At 59.5% G+C, this 15,361-nt stretch overlaps 1 protein-coding gene across 1 annotated transcript; it reads left to right on the forward strand.

The window, feature by feature from the left end:
• The first annotated feature begins 430 nt into the window (after nucleotides 1–430).
• On the forward strand, nucleotides 431–10,874 carry TBX2 (T-box transcription factor 2). The gene is made up of 7 exons (XM_050321869.1): nucleotides 431–1,446; nucleotides 2,135–2,402; nucleotides 4,913–5,059; nucleotides 6,225–6,301; nucleotides 6,381–6,550; nucleotides 7,807–8,420; nucleotides 9,276–10,874. The coding sequence occupies exons 1-7, from the start codon at nucleotides 1,082–1,084 to the stop codon at nucleotides 9,720–9,722; spliced, it is 2,088 nt and encodes a 695-aa protein (XP_050177826.1). The 5' UTR covers nucleotides 431–1,081; the 3' UTR covers nucleotides 9,723–10,874.
• The last annotated feature ends 4,487 nt before the right edge of the window (nucleotides 10,875–15,361 follow it).

The following is a 15,361-nucleotide window of genomic DNA, read 5'->3' on the forward strand; positions in this document are numbered from 1 at the left end:
CCACCCCTCCCGGCCCCGCCGCCCCCGCGGAGACCGGCGGGGCCTCTGCCGCCGCCCCCGCCCCCGTGGCTCCGCTCCCCGCTCCGCCGAGGTGGCTCCGCGCTGGCCCCGCACCGGCGGCGCAGCCGGGGCTGACCCGGTATGCGGAAAGGAGCCGGGGGTGGGATTTCGAGCACTTTTCTCTGTCATTGGTTAATATTTTATTCTGTTGACATGTTTTCTTACTGCCGATGCTTCCGACACCTTCTTCTTTTTTTTCCTCCCTTTTTTTTTTTTTCCCTCTTCTTCCCTTCCTCCCTCCTCCGCGCCCCCGCCCCGCGCCCGGAGCTTGGCCGGAGCTGTCAAAACCCCGCCTATGCAGATCCACAATTGGTCTGAAACGCGTAAAATCAGCAATCAAGGGGGCTTGGCTCATTAGCGGGCGGATCAGAGCAGGAAGGACATGTGAGATAGTCACAGTTTTACAGAGATCAGGACAAGATCTCACCGTTCCCACTCGGCTCCTTTGGCCATGAGCAGCCCGAGCCCCAGCGCCGAGCGCGGAGCGCGGAGCCGGGCCGGCCCCGCCGGGGCTCAGCCCGGGCCCGCGGGGGTGTGAGGGCAGCGCGGCCGCCCCTGCCCCGCCGCGCCCCGCGCAGCCCCGCGCAGCCCCAGCCCGGCTTTTGTTTCTATTTTAGTGTCGGGAAGGACTTTCCTGGGAGGGCTCGTTCCCTCGCTCGCTCTCTCTCGCTGCAACAACAACAACAAAAAATAAGGACCTACTGTCTCCCCTCCGCAGACTGGGAGTCCCAGGAGCCGGGAACTGCCTCGCTATTTTTTTTGTTTTTCTTTCTTCTTCTTCTTTTTTTTTTTTTTTTTTTTTTTCCCGAATCTAGTTCCGCTGATTTTCGCCTTTTTTTTTTTTTTGTATGCTTTTTTTCGAAGCGTGTGTGTGTGCTGTTGATTTTTCTTCCTCTTCCAGAGACTCAAGCGAGTTCGCTGGGCAGGAGAGGGGAAAAAAATTAAAAAACCAACAAATACACACACGTGCATTTTTTGTAAAGGGAATCCCTCTTTTTCTCCTGGATTTGTGGATGCACCGATGAGAGATCCAGCCTTCCCAGGGACTGCCATGGCTTACCACCCCTTCCACGCACCCCGGCCGGCTGACTTCCCCATGTCCGCTTTCCTCGCAGCCGCCCAGCCGTCCTTTTTCCCGGCTCTGGCTCTGCCTCCGGCGGCGCTGGCGAAGCCCATGCCGGACCCGGGGCTGGCCGGGGCGGCCGAGGCCGGGCTGCACGTCTCGGCCCTGGGACACCACCACCAAGCCGCCCATCTGCGCTCGCTCAAGAGCCTGGAGCCCGAGGAGGAGGTCGAGGACGACCCCAAAGTAACGCTGGAAGCCAAAGAGCTCTGGGACCAGTTTCACAAGCTGGGTACCGAGATGGTGATCACCAAGTCTGGGAGGTAAGAGCCGGCCCCGCACGGCCCCGCGCAGCCCCCACAGCCCGCCCCGCACCTGCGCGGCCGCGCAGCGCGCTCGCCCCTCTCTCCATCCCGCTTCCCATCCGCCCCCGAGAATTAGCGCGGGGAGTTTCGATCTCTGGAGTTTTTCGGAGGTGTTTCCCCCCCACGCCTTCTCCGAGCTTTCTCGCCACCCCAGTTAGTACTTTTCGGAGCGCGATCCCAAATTAAATTCATGTGCGTTAATTGAGCGCCCGAAATCCGCCTCTCCCGTTCTTTACGCCGCTTCCCACCGCTTCCTTCCCTCCTGCCAAACTTTCCCCGCGTCCGGGGTCGTCTCCGGCCCTGTCCGTGGCCCCGGGCCCGGGGGAGGCAGCGGCGGAGCTGCCGGGGTGCTGAGCGAGAGGGTCGGCGCAGGGCAGAGAAACGGGGTATAACTAGGATGTGTTTTCGCCCCTTATTTCCCGTAATGGGATTTTTGAGCTATTCCCTGCTTTCTGTGAGCTGCAGAGCGGGATGAGAAGCGGTGGGACGTGAGGAAGTCTGGGAATGCTCAGCGAACTAAACTAGAAGATGGTGGTTTGGAAGCGGCATCCGGGGCCGGCCGGTGCGGGGGGCTCGGTGGGGCCGCGGCCGTCGGGGGCCGGTGGCGGGCGGGCACAGCCCTGTACCGCTCTGGGTCTCTCCGCAGGAGGATGTTCCCCCCGTTCAAGGTGCGGGTGAGCGGCCTGGACAAGAAGGCCAAGTACATTTTGCTGATGGATATAGTGGCGGCCGACGATTGCCGGTACAAGTTCCACAACTCCCGCTGGATGGTGGCCGGCAAGGCCGACCCGGAGATGCCCAAGCGCATGTACATCCACCCCGACAGCCCGGCCACGGGGGAGCAGTGGATGGCCAAACCTGTTGCCTTTCACAAGCTCAAGCTCACCAACAACATCTCGGACAAGCACGGCTTTGTAAGTGCGGCTGCGGGGCAGAGTGTGGCCCCCCGGGCAGGCGCGGGGGTTGCCCGGTGCCGGTGCTGCCCGGCCCGAGGGGAACGGCGGGGTTTTAAGGGCTCCTCCAGCCGGGTCGGGCTGTGCGGCGGGGCCTGGCAGGGCCTTGCGGTGGCCTGGCTGTCCCGCAGCCCCCCCAGCCCCTGCTCCTGCCCGGCACTGAGGGGCATCTCCCCTTCCCTGGGGGAAAAGGGGGGGTTGTGTTGCGGGCAGCCTCGGAGGCCGCTTGGCTCCCGCATCCGCGGCCTCCATGGCCTGTCCTGCCGCTTCTTCCCGGCCCTCGAGGCTCTGCGGGGACAGGGGCTTGGGGTGGTGGATGTGCGGGGCCGAGGCCGTGCGGGGGTTGCGGCAAGAGCAGCCCCGTCGGGGCGGTGGGGCCGCGGCCGACCAGGGGCTGTCGGTGCAGGCCGGGCCGGGCCGAACCCGACCGGGCAGGGGGAGCGGAGGCAGCGGCACCTGCGCTGGGTTCCCGCGGCTGGGAGCGGGGCTGGAGCCGTTGGCAGCCTCGGCTCCACACCAGCTGCATCTGCGAGCCCTTATTTAATCCTCTACTGATCATATCTGCATCACCTAAAGGAGGTAAAACATGACCAAAAAACCCAAAAAACCAAAAAAAAAAACCAGCCAAGAAAACCACCAACCAAAATAAACAAAGTGAGAGAAAAGAGAGAGAAAGGAAAGAAAGAAAGCGAAGCGTGTTGTCCGTTTGCAAAGACCCGCAGAGAGCAGGGTCAGAACTCAAAGGGAGCGCGATCCTGCGGGAATGCTCGGAGGGGGGAATCCCAGCGCCCCAGCCAGCTCTGTAGGCTCTGTAGCCTCTGGACACGCATTTAGGGCAATAAAGGGAAAGTTCATCGTGCAGCGTTGGTGATACAGGAATTAGCGGGGAGCCGGAGGAGCTGCGGGACCTCGCTCAGGTGGGGAGGGCAGAGCAGCTCCGCACCTCCCAGAGAACTTTCCTCTCTCTTTATTTTTTTCCCCCTCCTCTTCTTATTTTTTCCATTCTCCTTTTTATTTTTTTTCCTCCTCTCTTTTTATTTTTTCTCTTTAGGCAGGAAAGAGCGTCTTTGTTAAATAATAGATTGAGAGGTTATTTATAGCCAGCAAGGTAAATCGATAGAGAAGGAGTCTAAAAAATACGAGGGTTTTTTTGTACTGGTTAAAAAACTAGTTTGATTCAGCGTTTTTAACGGTTCGCCTCCTTCAATTAAAGATTTCTGGTGTCTGTCGTTGTCCAAAATCCGGACTGTGTTAAATCTGGGAGATGAGGGTTTAGCCAGTGCCCATCTGGTCAGAGAGGGATGATTATTTTTTTTTAAAGGAATGCAGATTTGCATGCCTGAATGAGACTTTTTGCACCATTTTCATGATAAATCCCGTCTAGATTATATCAATATAACAGCGATCCGACAATTCATCAGCAGGTGATTATTGCTTGGGTTACAAAAAAAGGGAAAAAAAAAAAAAAAGAGGGGATTTTTTTTACTACCTTCTAAACCGAAATGAAGTGATAATTATTTAGCCATTTGGCCGACATTCTTTGACAATAATTACTCAAGCTTTCGCCGTTCCCCTACCAATTCCGGGCGGTGAATTCTACATTTCAGTCCGACCACAGCAGGTTGGGGAATTATTTAAACGCTATCGGGCAGGAAAACAGGCAGCGAGGGGCAGGGGGTTGGAGCCGCCCCAGGGGCGCGGCTCGGATGGGGGGGTTCAGGCGCTTCCGAAAATCCCCAGCCAAATTACGGGGAATTCGGGTTTTGAAAAAAATAAAATAAATAAAAATCCAACAAACCAAACTGAAAAAAAATATGAAACGACCGGGTAGAGAACGGCTCTGAGTGTTGGCGAGGCTTTTAGACACCTGGCTGAGGGAGGGGGGAAATGTCTGTTCCTTCTGCAGCGTTGCTCCGAGACATAAATTTGCCACGGTTCGTGGTGAAACGCTCCTTTCAGGTCGCAGGCGCTGGCTGGGGCTGGCAGCGGCTCCTGCCGCCCCCGACACTAACCCAGAGCCTTTTAACATTATTTTTTTTTTTTGTCTTGGTGGTGAGGGACAGTAACGTTTTTTTTCCAAGGACGGAAATATGAAAAGCGGCGACAAACATGTCGAAAAGTCGCCTCGCGTTCGCAAGGTTGTAATAAAACAGGGAGATCCCTTTTGCTGCTTTATTGCCGTGCTTAACACCCGCAAAGATGCTGCTGTGCCTGCGTTGCCTGACCTCCTTCTTTGAGAGCAGATCCTGCAACGGCATCAACAAAAACCCACGAAATCTCCCTCTTTGGCATCCGCCGGCTTTCCTTCCTCAAGGCGAATTTGCGGGGGTTATTTTATTTTATTTTTTTTTTTTTTGGTTGTTGTTTTGGGGAGAAAAGGGAATTTTTTTTTAGGGAGGGAGCTGGACGAGCGTGTCCCGCGGATTGTGGGGCTGATGGCAGCCGCGGGCTCTGCTCTCTCGCCCACCCAGACCATCCTGAACTCCATGCACAAGTACCAGCCCAGGTTCCACATAGTCCGGGCCAACGACATCCTCAAGCTGCCCTACAGCACCTTCCGCACCTACGTGTTCCCCGAGACCGACTTCATCGCCGTCACTGCCTACCAGAACGACAAGGTACGGCCAGGCAGCCCCTGCCCTGTCCCTGTGCCCTGTCCCTGCCCCTGCTCTCACCCCTGTCTCAACCCTTACCCCTTTATTAGGGTGTATCTACGTACATGTGTGTGCTGAGGATATTTTGGGGCAGAGTGGCCATAAAGCAGTAACGGGAGAAAGGTTAAACCCCAAGCACTCAGAGCAGGATGCATCCTCATACTACTCCTATTATTATCGCTATTTTTAATACTAACACCAATGTCATTATCAGTATTTCAATTATTGCTATTAATAATTTCCTTATGGGGTTTGTTGCACCTTTCTGGGCCATGGGAGTCTTTGCTTCAGGCCCAGGCTATGGAGAGCAGCACCAGGCCTGGGCAGCCTCACCCAGAAGGTGCCCTGGTCTCTGGAGGAGCCAGAAAATAGAGCCAGATAAGCTAATTTTAGTTGCTTTCGTGATTTAGCAAGTGTCACCCTGTGAGCAACCAGAGCCAGGAGAGCTCGGTGGGGAGCAGAGAGCCTCTACCGTCCCCATCCAAGAGTTGTGTGTATGTGTGTGTGTTTTAACCCAAAAGCTGACCCCCCACCTCCACCCCTGGCTGCTGATGCTAATTGACAGCTCTGTCTGAGGGTCCTGGTGGGCTTGTTTCCCTCGTAAAGTTTATGGCGAAGAGTCACAATCGATTAAAGAGCACTTTGTCTGCTCGCCCGCCGCAAGCTGCGCGGGGCGGCCGCCGGCCGTGGGCCCCGTCGGGCGGGGGATGCTCGGGCCGGGGGATGCACGGGCCGGGGGTCGCGGCGGGGCCGGGCAGCCGGGCCTTTTCCAGAGCCCCTCTCGGGGCCGTGTTTCAGAGCCATGCATTATTGAGCGCCCTGATGTCGCCGGCCCCAGCAGCCCGTGGCGGGGAGGGATAAGAATAGCTTTTAACCAGCGCCGCGCAGCTCAGTCGCCATCTTCCCTCCGGGGGGCCGTGAAAAATAACTTCCTATCATTAAGACGCTATTAATAATTCAAGCCCAAACCTCAGCATCATTTTTAATAAAGCATGCGGTGTGTTAACGCGGGGCCGCGGCGCGTTCCGCAGCCTGCGCCGCGCACCCCGCGCTCCCCGACGGTGGCGGGGCCGGGGGTGAACCGGCCGGGGCTTCACGCCGCCTCCTCTGTCCTTCTCCCCCTCCGCAGATCACCCAGCTGAAAATCGATAACAACCCCTTCGCCAAGGGCTTTCGGGACACGGGCAATGGCCGGCGGGAGAAGAGGTAAGGGGCGCGCCCGTCCCCCCCCGGCTCCGCGCCCGAGGGGGAACGGGCAGTGCCCGACGCTGCCTCTCGCCCGTAGGAAGCAGCTCTCGCTGCCGTCCCTGCGGATGTACGAGGAGCCCTGCAAGCCGGATCGCGACGGCGGGGAGTCGGACGCCTCCTCCTGCGAGCCCTCAGCCGTGCGCGACGCCCTCCACTCGCCCGTGGGTGCCCTCCCCAGCCCCCTGCGCCTCAAGGGCAGCGGCAGAGGTAACGGAGGAGTCGCGGTCCCCAAACGCCCCCAAACATCGGGGTTCTGCTCCCTCGGGGCTGCTGCGTGCTGATTTCATGGGGGCAGTGAGGCAAAACACCAAGGGAAATAAAGATGGGGATGCGCACGGAGGAAAAGACAAGAACTGAGCAAACGCAAATGGCATTGCAACGTTTTTTCTCTTTATATATTTTATTTTGAACATATATTACCTTTCTATGCAGCTTATATCTTGTATTTATATTATACAAGGAGAAATGGCAAGGCAGACCGTGTGCTCTCCATATTAGCCTGGCTGCTCACTGGTGTGTGCCCTGCCTTCCATGGGAAGCTCACTCTCCCTTAAAAAAAAAAAAAAAAAAAAAAAAAAGAGGGGAAAAAAAAAGAATTAATTCATTTGAAAAGAGAAAAAAATGTTGCAACTCCAGGGCTGCAAGCTGGTAAACGAAAATAAACCAGCAGCTCCACGTAGCAGTTTCTCGACACTGGGTTTTGTCTTGCCGCACTATCAATCTGCTCTTTAAACTTTCCACCAGCCTGATTCCCTGCAAGCCTTCATCAAAACTGCAACCCCCCCCTCCTCTCCCGAGCTGGAGGGAGGGTTTATTACACCCCTCTCCACTTTCAAAGGGTTCTCCGAATATTTGCCCCAGCCTGCAGAGCTTCACCTCACCCGCACCAAAAGGCTTTTTTCGTTTAGCGGAGCCGGGCAGGGGTTCAGCTCCCCTCGCCAGCCCCTCACGTCCCCCTTTCTCCTCTGAGAGCTCAATGGGGTTTTTTAAATTAAAACCCCTTTTAGGAGCGCCTGTGCCATACTCCCTGCCTTAGAACTGCCTCTTTAACCTGCCTCAACCTGCACATTTGGAATAAATCCACGGCGCGCAGTTGATCAGCTCCACGTAATTAAATCTGTAGAGGACCATTTCCTCCCGCGCTGTCCAGCGCCCGCTCTCCTCATCCCCCGCTCGGAGTTTGCAGCTAACGAGAGTGATGCTGTAATAGATTTTGGTTCTCCATCAAACATGTTTTTCCTGTTTGGCAGAGCAACAGGACTGCTGTTGTTAATCCCCTTTTCCCCAGAGCGGCCCTAGCACGAGGGCCCGTTTCTGCCCCCAAAATGAGTTTCGCTCATCAATAACAGTCACAGCTTTGCTGTCGCAACCTCTCCCTGACACCAGGGCTCTTGCGAGTGACCCGCTCCTCGCCTCCCTTGGGTGCTTCTGCTCTGACCCTCTGCCCCTCCATCCCCTTGCAGAGGAGAAGCCGGGGGCCGACAGCGACGCGGAGGTGGAGAAGGTGCCCGAGGAGCGGCCGGTGGCAGCCGCCAGCCCCAGCGGGGAGGACGCGACGCCCCGCGGCAGCCCCCGGTGCCTGGAGGAGCGGGGCAAGGAGAGGCACAGCCCGGAGAAGGTCAAGGATGGCGCTTCCCCCCGGGAGGGTCCTGGCGAGGGCCTGTTTGGCACGCGGGGCCTGGAGAAGGACAAGGTGGAGGGACGGAGGAAAGAGACGGAGCCGGGCAAGAAGGACACGGAGGGCGGCGGGCTGGGCAAGGAGGCCTTCGCCCCACTGATGGTGCACACGGACAGCCCCCCGCACCTCAGCGCCGGGCACCTGCAGAGCCTGGCGCTCTCCGGCCTCCACGGGCAGCAGTTCTTCAGCCCGCTGGGCGCCGGGCAGCCCCTCTTCATCCACCCGGGACAGTTCGCCATGGCCCCCGGCGCCTTCTCTGCCATGGGCATGGGACACTTGCTGGCCTCGGTGACCGGTGGGGGCAGCCTGGAGAATGGAGCCCTCTCGTCTGCCCCCGGCGCGGCAGGGACGGCCACCCCCTTCCCTTTCCACCTCTCCCAGCACATGTTGGCCTCTCAGGTAAGACCCTGCGCCCGTCCTGCATGCCCATCCCTGCTGTCTGCTTAGGCCCTTGGACCTTATCTCCCTGTCTTCCCAAAAGGCACCCTGAATGAGTGGAGGACTTTGATGATGCAGGCCAGGCCTGGCCAGCATCACCCCCCTGTGGGGACATGCAGGGTGGCCCCAGTGCAGGAAAAGTGCTGTTGGTGCCCCCAGCCTCCCCCAGGCCCTCTTCAGCCCCTGGGGACAAGAGAGTGGCACCCCCGACATTGCTGCCTGGTGGGGGACATTTAGAAAGTTGGCCTCAGGGGTGATTTGAGGAGGAATCTTGATTTTTTTTGCAGCTGCCGTGGCTCTTCCACAGGCAAGGGTAGAGTCAGGAGCTATGGCCCTGCCTGACCTGGTTGTCCCCATCCAGCATCCCACCATCTCCCTGTCAGCTTTGAAACAGCTTCCACAATGCCTGGGCTTGTGCTGCCTTTCCCATCCCCTCTGATGAAATACATGAAGATGTCTTTGAACTCCCCTAATTTATCGATCCTGCTTAACAATGTGTTTTAATGTGGTTAAGGGGCTGTGATGCTGCACAGACGAGGGCACGCAGCACACAGGGAGGGGACGGGGCAGGCCTCAGAGAGGGGTTTGTGCTCGGTGTCACCAGCCTGGGCCAGTGTGGGGTGGATGGGGACCCACATCCCTCAGCCTGTTCCACATGGATATCCTCACGCTGTGTTTTTAGGGTGTCCCAGCTTTGCCTTGGCTTTCTTGGGGGAAGGCAGCTGGGGGGCAGGCAGGAGGGGGCACTCAGCAGGGCATCACCACATCTCTGACCCAGCATCAGCACAGCTCTGACCCCTGTTCCTCTCTCCACAGGGAATCCCGATGCCCACCTTCGGCGGACTCTTCCCCTACCCCTACACCTACATGGCGGCGGCAGCGGCGGCCGCCTCGGCCATGCCGGCCACCAGCGCGGCAGCCGCGGGGCCGCTGTCCCGCAACCCCTTCCTGGGCAGCAGCCGCCCCCGCCTGCGCTTCAGCCCCTACCAGCTCCCGGTCACCATCCCGCCCAGCACCAACCTGCTGACCACCGGCCTCCCCACCAGCCTCAACCCCGGCTCCGAGGGCTCCAAGGCCGGCAGCAGCCGCGAATCCAGCCCCCTCCCCGAGGTGCCCCTGCACAAGGGGGGCAGCCAGCGCCCCGCCGCCTCCCCCAAGGGCTCCCTGAAGGAGTCCCTCAACGAACTGCAGAACATCCAGAGACTGGTGAGCGGGCTGGAGAGCCAGCGGGAGCTGTCACCCGGCAGGGAGTCCCCCAAGTGACCGACGGGGCGGGCAGCGAGCCCTCCCGGCGGGGCGGAAAGCACTGGTATTTTGTACAGCACAGTATAAATATTTATTGTGGAGCGAGGGGTGGGCACGGACAGGGAGCGGAGAGCTGGAGCAAAGGGATGGATCCCCGCTGGCCAAGCGGACCCACCACCCCGGAGCCAGGAGGGAGCGGTCACAGCGCGGGGCTCGCCTGCCCCTTCAGCTGCAGGGCTGGGAGCGGCTCCCCCCACTCCAGCGAGGCCACGGAGCTCCCCAGAACCCCCCTTTCCCCCCGTTCGTGGCACTGGGCAGCTCGAGTGGGGGTAACGAGCCCATGTGGAGACACCTGATGGACGGGGCCACTCCGACTCCATCCCCAGCCCTGACCCCGGGCGGGTGAGGGGGGCCAAACCCTCATCTGTGCAAGGGGAGAGGGAAGGAAAAAATAATTAAAAAAAGAAGAAGAAGAAGAGGAAAAAAAAAGATATAAGAAACAGAAGATGGAAAACAAACCGCCTCGGAAGCCACCGCACAGAGCGGGCATGGCGGGGGAGCCTCGTGGGTACCTGGGCAGATATTTATGAAATAAATGGTAATTTGTGTAAATAAGCTATAAGGATCCCAGAATATGCAAATTGGTATTAATTTATTCAGAGTTGTACATTGGTGTGTACATAATATTTAGAGTTTAACTCATCGCATTTAAGGTTTTTTTTTTCTTTTTTTTTTTTCATTTTACATGAACATATATATTGTAAATGAAAACTATTTAGCTCTTTGTGATTGAAGGAGATATCGGTTTCTCTAACTGTGTTTTAAAATATTGTTTATCCCGCCTGTTCTCTAGGACAATCATGTGCCACCAGTAAAACGATTTTTGGAGTCATTGAAACTAAGAGTTTTCAATCCTTTAATGGACTTTTGCAAGAAAAAAGGAAAAAAAAAAACCAACAAATCCAAAACTTAGCTAAAATATCGCTACAGTGCGGGGTATAGAGAATGCAGGAATAAACCTCAGGTTTTTTTTTTTCACTCCAGAACAAAAAAAAAAAAAAAAAAAAAAAAAGGTATAATAAATTTAAATATCACAGGACTGTGCTATATATTTGTTTTAAAATAAAAAAGATACATGATTTGCAACGTGCTGGTTACTCGGGTATCTGTCTGTTCAGTTTTGATGAATTCTCACATCTTTCAATAAAAAAAAAAAAAAATCTACTCGGAGAAGTCCTGCCGGCTCCCGCCTGTTTCATTCCTGTCGGGGCCGCCGCTCCTCCGCAGGTGCGCAGCGCTGGGAGCCGCCCCCTCCGGGCTGCGCGGACCTTCCGCAGCTGAGCCCCGATTTACTGGGAAAAGAAAACGCTCCGGGCTGCCACCTGGGGAAGGGGAACCCTCCGCCGGCTCTGCCCGTTGGGGATCGCTGCCTTCGGGGCCTTTACCGGCCCTATAAGACCCCGGTGCGGGTGGAGGGGGCGCGGAGGTGCGCATGGGGACCTGCCGGGTGCGGCGGGAGGGGTGCGGCACCGGGAGTCCGTCCGCGCTGTCCTCGGGGCGAGCCGCGAAAGCAGAGCCGGGGGACGCCGGTGCCGCCTGGCCGTGCTGAGGGGATGAGCATCGGTACCGGCGGGGCCCGGGCTGCGCTGGTCACACCGGCACCGCAGGGGAGGCGGTGACCGGGACAGAGCGGCACCGTCGGTGACCGGGAAGGGGTGACGGGGACGGGGTGACCCGGGGATGGTGAAGGAGTGACCCGGGGATGGTGAAGGAGTGACCCGGGCACGCCGGTACTGTCGGGGATGGTGAAGGAATGACCCGAACACGCCGGTACCGGGTCATATCGGGGATGTGGCTGGTCCGGAGTGGGGTCCCCACGTCCGCGCCCGGAGCCGCTCGGGGCGTTGCGGAGCGCGGCCGCGGAGGACGCAAACAGCCCTTTTCCTCACCAATTACCCTTCTCCCGTTCGCGGGAAGATTTACGGCCCCGGTCGCGGCGGGGGCGCGGCCCCCTCGGGCCGGAGCGGCAGCGCCGGGCGCGGAGCTCCCTCTGCCGGTGCCGTCGCGGACCCGCCGAGCGGCCCCGACGGGCCGGGCCGGGCCCTGGGCGGGCGCGGCTCCTCCTCGGCCTCTCCGAGCCCGCGCCCCAGCCCTCCGGGGGGCTACGGGCAGGGAAGGGGCTTTGGGCCACCTCCCGACGCGCGTCGTGGCTGTGTCTGAGGGGAGATGCTGGCGCTGCGTTCCTCGACAGGGGGAAAGGAGCCTCGGCGAGAGGAGTGAGGCCATTTCCTCCGGCGGGGGGGACCGGCAGGGTGGGAACGGCTTAACCAGGAGGAGGGAAGTGTAGTGACTAAAATTAGGCTTGTTTCCGAATAAACACCACTCAGGATGAGTAGCGATTTAATGGGCTCTATTTTTAGTGAGGGGCCACAGCGTGTGCCAGTGTGGGGGATCTCCTGGTCCTTTCCCACTCCAATCCAACCATGCTGGATTTAGGCTAAGCTGGCTGGGACAATCACAGATGGGAGATGGTGACAGTGCTGCCGAACATGCCAGGGGAACCTCATGCCAGGTTCCTGCCATCCTGGTGGGTCAGGGTCAACCACATCACCCATATTGATTCTGAGGGATAGTGAATGTTTAAACATCACTTCCTTCTTGGGGGCCAAGCCCTGGTGCCAGTGGGACATCCCAACCTGCCCAGTGAGCACAAAGCTGCTCTTCACTGGAGAGAGGAAACGTGTCCAGTGCAGAGCGAGGGTTCATGACGGAGACCCCAAGGGAGAGTGCCCGAGGGCAGGGAGCAGGGCCTGGGCCCCCCCAGGCAGGGGGTATGGGCAGTGGGGTGTTTTGGCAGGAGCCAAGCTGCTCCAGGCCTGCCCTGGCCAAACCCAGGCTCTGAGAAACCCTATTCAAGCAGCTCGATGAGCAGCTACCGATTAGTCACGCACTGCGCTGGGATTATTTTCCTCAGCTATGAAAAGGCTCTGGGAGGCCTCGCAGGGGCACACCCGGCACAGCCCCCACATGGCTCTGCTGCTCTGCACCCGGCAAAACCTGGCTTGGCCATGGTCCTGTGGGCACTGTCGAGTCATGAAAATAAAGCTCTGGGTGTTCCAGTGACCTCCAGGGCTGGTGTTTAACCAGCAGGTAACACTGGTGCCATGTCACCAACGCAGTGAGATCACTGAACACTGAGCTTTCCACCAGGGCTAGTGGTGAATTTTGAATTTCTTCAGCTAAATGCACAAGGTGCTTGGCCAGACACTAAAAATAGCACTCTTGCCCTGAGGGTTTCGTGGGCCTGGTGGACAAACCCCGGCTGATTTGGCTGCTGAGCTGCCGTGCAGCACAATAGTGCTGCTGGAACAGCTCCACGGGCGGCTGTTTGTAAACAGGAACATGGATTCATGCCAGAGAATCTCGCAGCCCCATGGAGGGGGAATGTTGCCACAGGTCCTGTCCTTGTGCAGCCCAGTGGTGGCTTTGCAGGACCACCCAGCCCTCGTCTGGGCTGCAGGGCTGTGCTGCTGGCCCTGTGCCCGTGTGTTATCCCAGTGCACTCCCCGAGCACGTTGGGTCATGGATGCAGAGCACAGTAAGGGAACCATAGAATGGTTTATTTGGAAGGGACCTTGGAGAAATTTGCAGAAGGGGCAAGGGAGGTGCTGGCAGCTCTCTGCATGCACCCAGGCCTTGACTGCTGTGAAGGGTGTGGAAATGGGGCTTTTTGTTACTGCCGAATGGGGTTTAGAGGAGCAGACACCGCACAGCCCAGAGGAAATGCAGATGGGCAGCATCCCGAGAATGATTCCATGGAGCTGGGCATGCCATGGTGCCAGGGTCCTGTCCCACATTGGGAGCTCCCCCAGCCCTGGGGGCTCCCAGGGCCTGTCAGTGCCACACACATGTTCCGACCCCCCATTTGAACATTTCAGTGAGCATCGGCCCCTCGGCCAGCCCGGGCCGTGCGACTGCGGGGTGCGGCCGTTGGTGCAGAGGAGCCCCGGTCCGACGGGGCGGGCGGTGTGGTGGCAGCTCTTTACGCCGGGCTGGCGCCGTCCTGCCGCCGCGCTGCCTCCGCACCCGGGACAAAGCGGAGCGGGCCAAGCCCCGGCCCCGGCTCCCAATTAAGGCCCCGCCGGCGCTGCTCCACGCGGCGCGCAGGGGCGGGGGGCGATCAGCCGCGGTCACGGCCCCGGAGCCCCAATTACCCGCGGGGCCGCCGCTCTGTCTGCGGCTCCCGATCGCGGATCAATAGACAAAGGGCAGCGGCGGGACCCCGGCGGAGCCCTGCTCGCACAGACACACCCCCGTCCCCAGCGAAGCCTCGCCCCGCATCCCGGCCGGGCATCCCCGCGCACCGGCCCCACCTGTGCGCCCGGGGCCGCGGCTGCACCTGTGCCCGGAGGGGATTTATGGGGCTGCGCGGGGACCCCTCCTCCCTCCCGCCCTGGTAGTGAGTGGGGCTGCGGGGCTGAGCCCTCGTGGGGCGTCCCGGAGCCCCGGTGAGGAGCACAGCTGTTCCCGGCAGCAGCCGGCTTGGGTGAGCCTCAGTCCCTCTTGCCGGCTCCAGGGCTTTTCCCCTCGGAGCGTCTGCCCGGCGGGTCCTTCCTCCAGGCAGCGGCATCTCACAGGTTTCTTGACCCCATTCATCCGGTTCTGGACCGCTGTGCCCGCGGGGGGGACGGTCCTTGTCCCGGGCCGGGGGTGCGGGGAGGACACAGCAGCCGTGCAGGTTCTGGGAATCCAGGGACACTTTGATCCGTGCGGGTGTCGCGGGGAAGGAGGGGAGGAGTTCAAAAACATTATCAGGGGGAAAAGCAGCTGTTTATTTTGATGCGAAGCCGGTTCTTAGCCGCAGGCAGCGTTTGCTCCGTCCTTGCTCTGAGGCAGGGTGGGAAAGGGGAAAGGGGAGGCTCTCGGTTTATTCCGGTTGTTTACAGCGCCGGGTGATGGCGAGGGAGAGCCGGGTCTGTCGCCCCTCGGCGCCCGCCCGGGCCCTTTCCCAGGCCTTCCCCGGAGCCGCGCCGGGAAGGGAGGAGGTGCGGCCGCGCCCCGACGATGCTCTCTGCTCGGGACATCCGACAGGAGGCACCGGAGGCTCCGCTGCTCTCCTCGGGGGTCCAGACCGCTCCCAGCCCTCGCCGAAGGGCAGCGGCACCTCTTGGTTCTGGGGTCGAAGGGGAAACAAAGAAACAAACAAACAAACAAACCCGGGGTTTTTCCTTCTCTGGATGTTCCTCGGCTCCGGAACATCCCAGCCCCGTCCCGGCCGTGCCCGGCGCTATCCCGACATCGGCCACCAGGTGGCGAAGTGGCCGCGCCGAGGGGGCGGCCCCGGGGGGTGGTCGGGGTCGGGGATCCCCGGGGGGGGTCGGGGTCGGGGTTCTCCGGGGGGTTCTCCGGGGGGAGTGGTCGGTGTCGGGGCTCCCCGAGGGGTTCCCCAGAGGCAGCAGCCCCTGGCGGTGCCAGCATCAGTGATCCCGGGGCTCTGACTTCCTGCAGACCTCAGGGGTGGGAGATGTGCAGGACCCCCCCGATGTGCCCAGCCTCTGGTCCCTCTGTCCCCTGCTCTCACACCCCGCGTCCTGTCCCCTGCAGTGCCATGTTGCACCTTTCTGAGGGCGTTTGTGTGGGTTTATGTTCACTTTTTC

Source organism: Myiozetetes cayanensis, unplaced genomic scaffold (assembly GCF_022539395.1).
Source record: "Myiozetetes cayanensis isolate MyiCay16 unplaced genomic scaffold, myiCay2020 scf27, whole genome shotgun sequence".
Taxonomy (NCBI): Eukaryota; Metazoa; Chordata; class Aves; order Passeriformes; family Tyrannidae; genus Myiozetetes; species Myiozetetes cayanensis.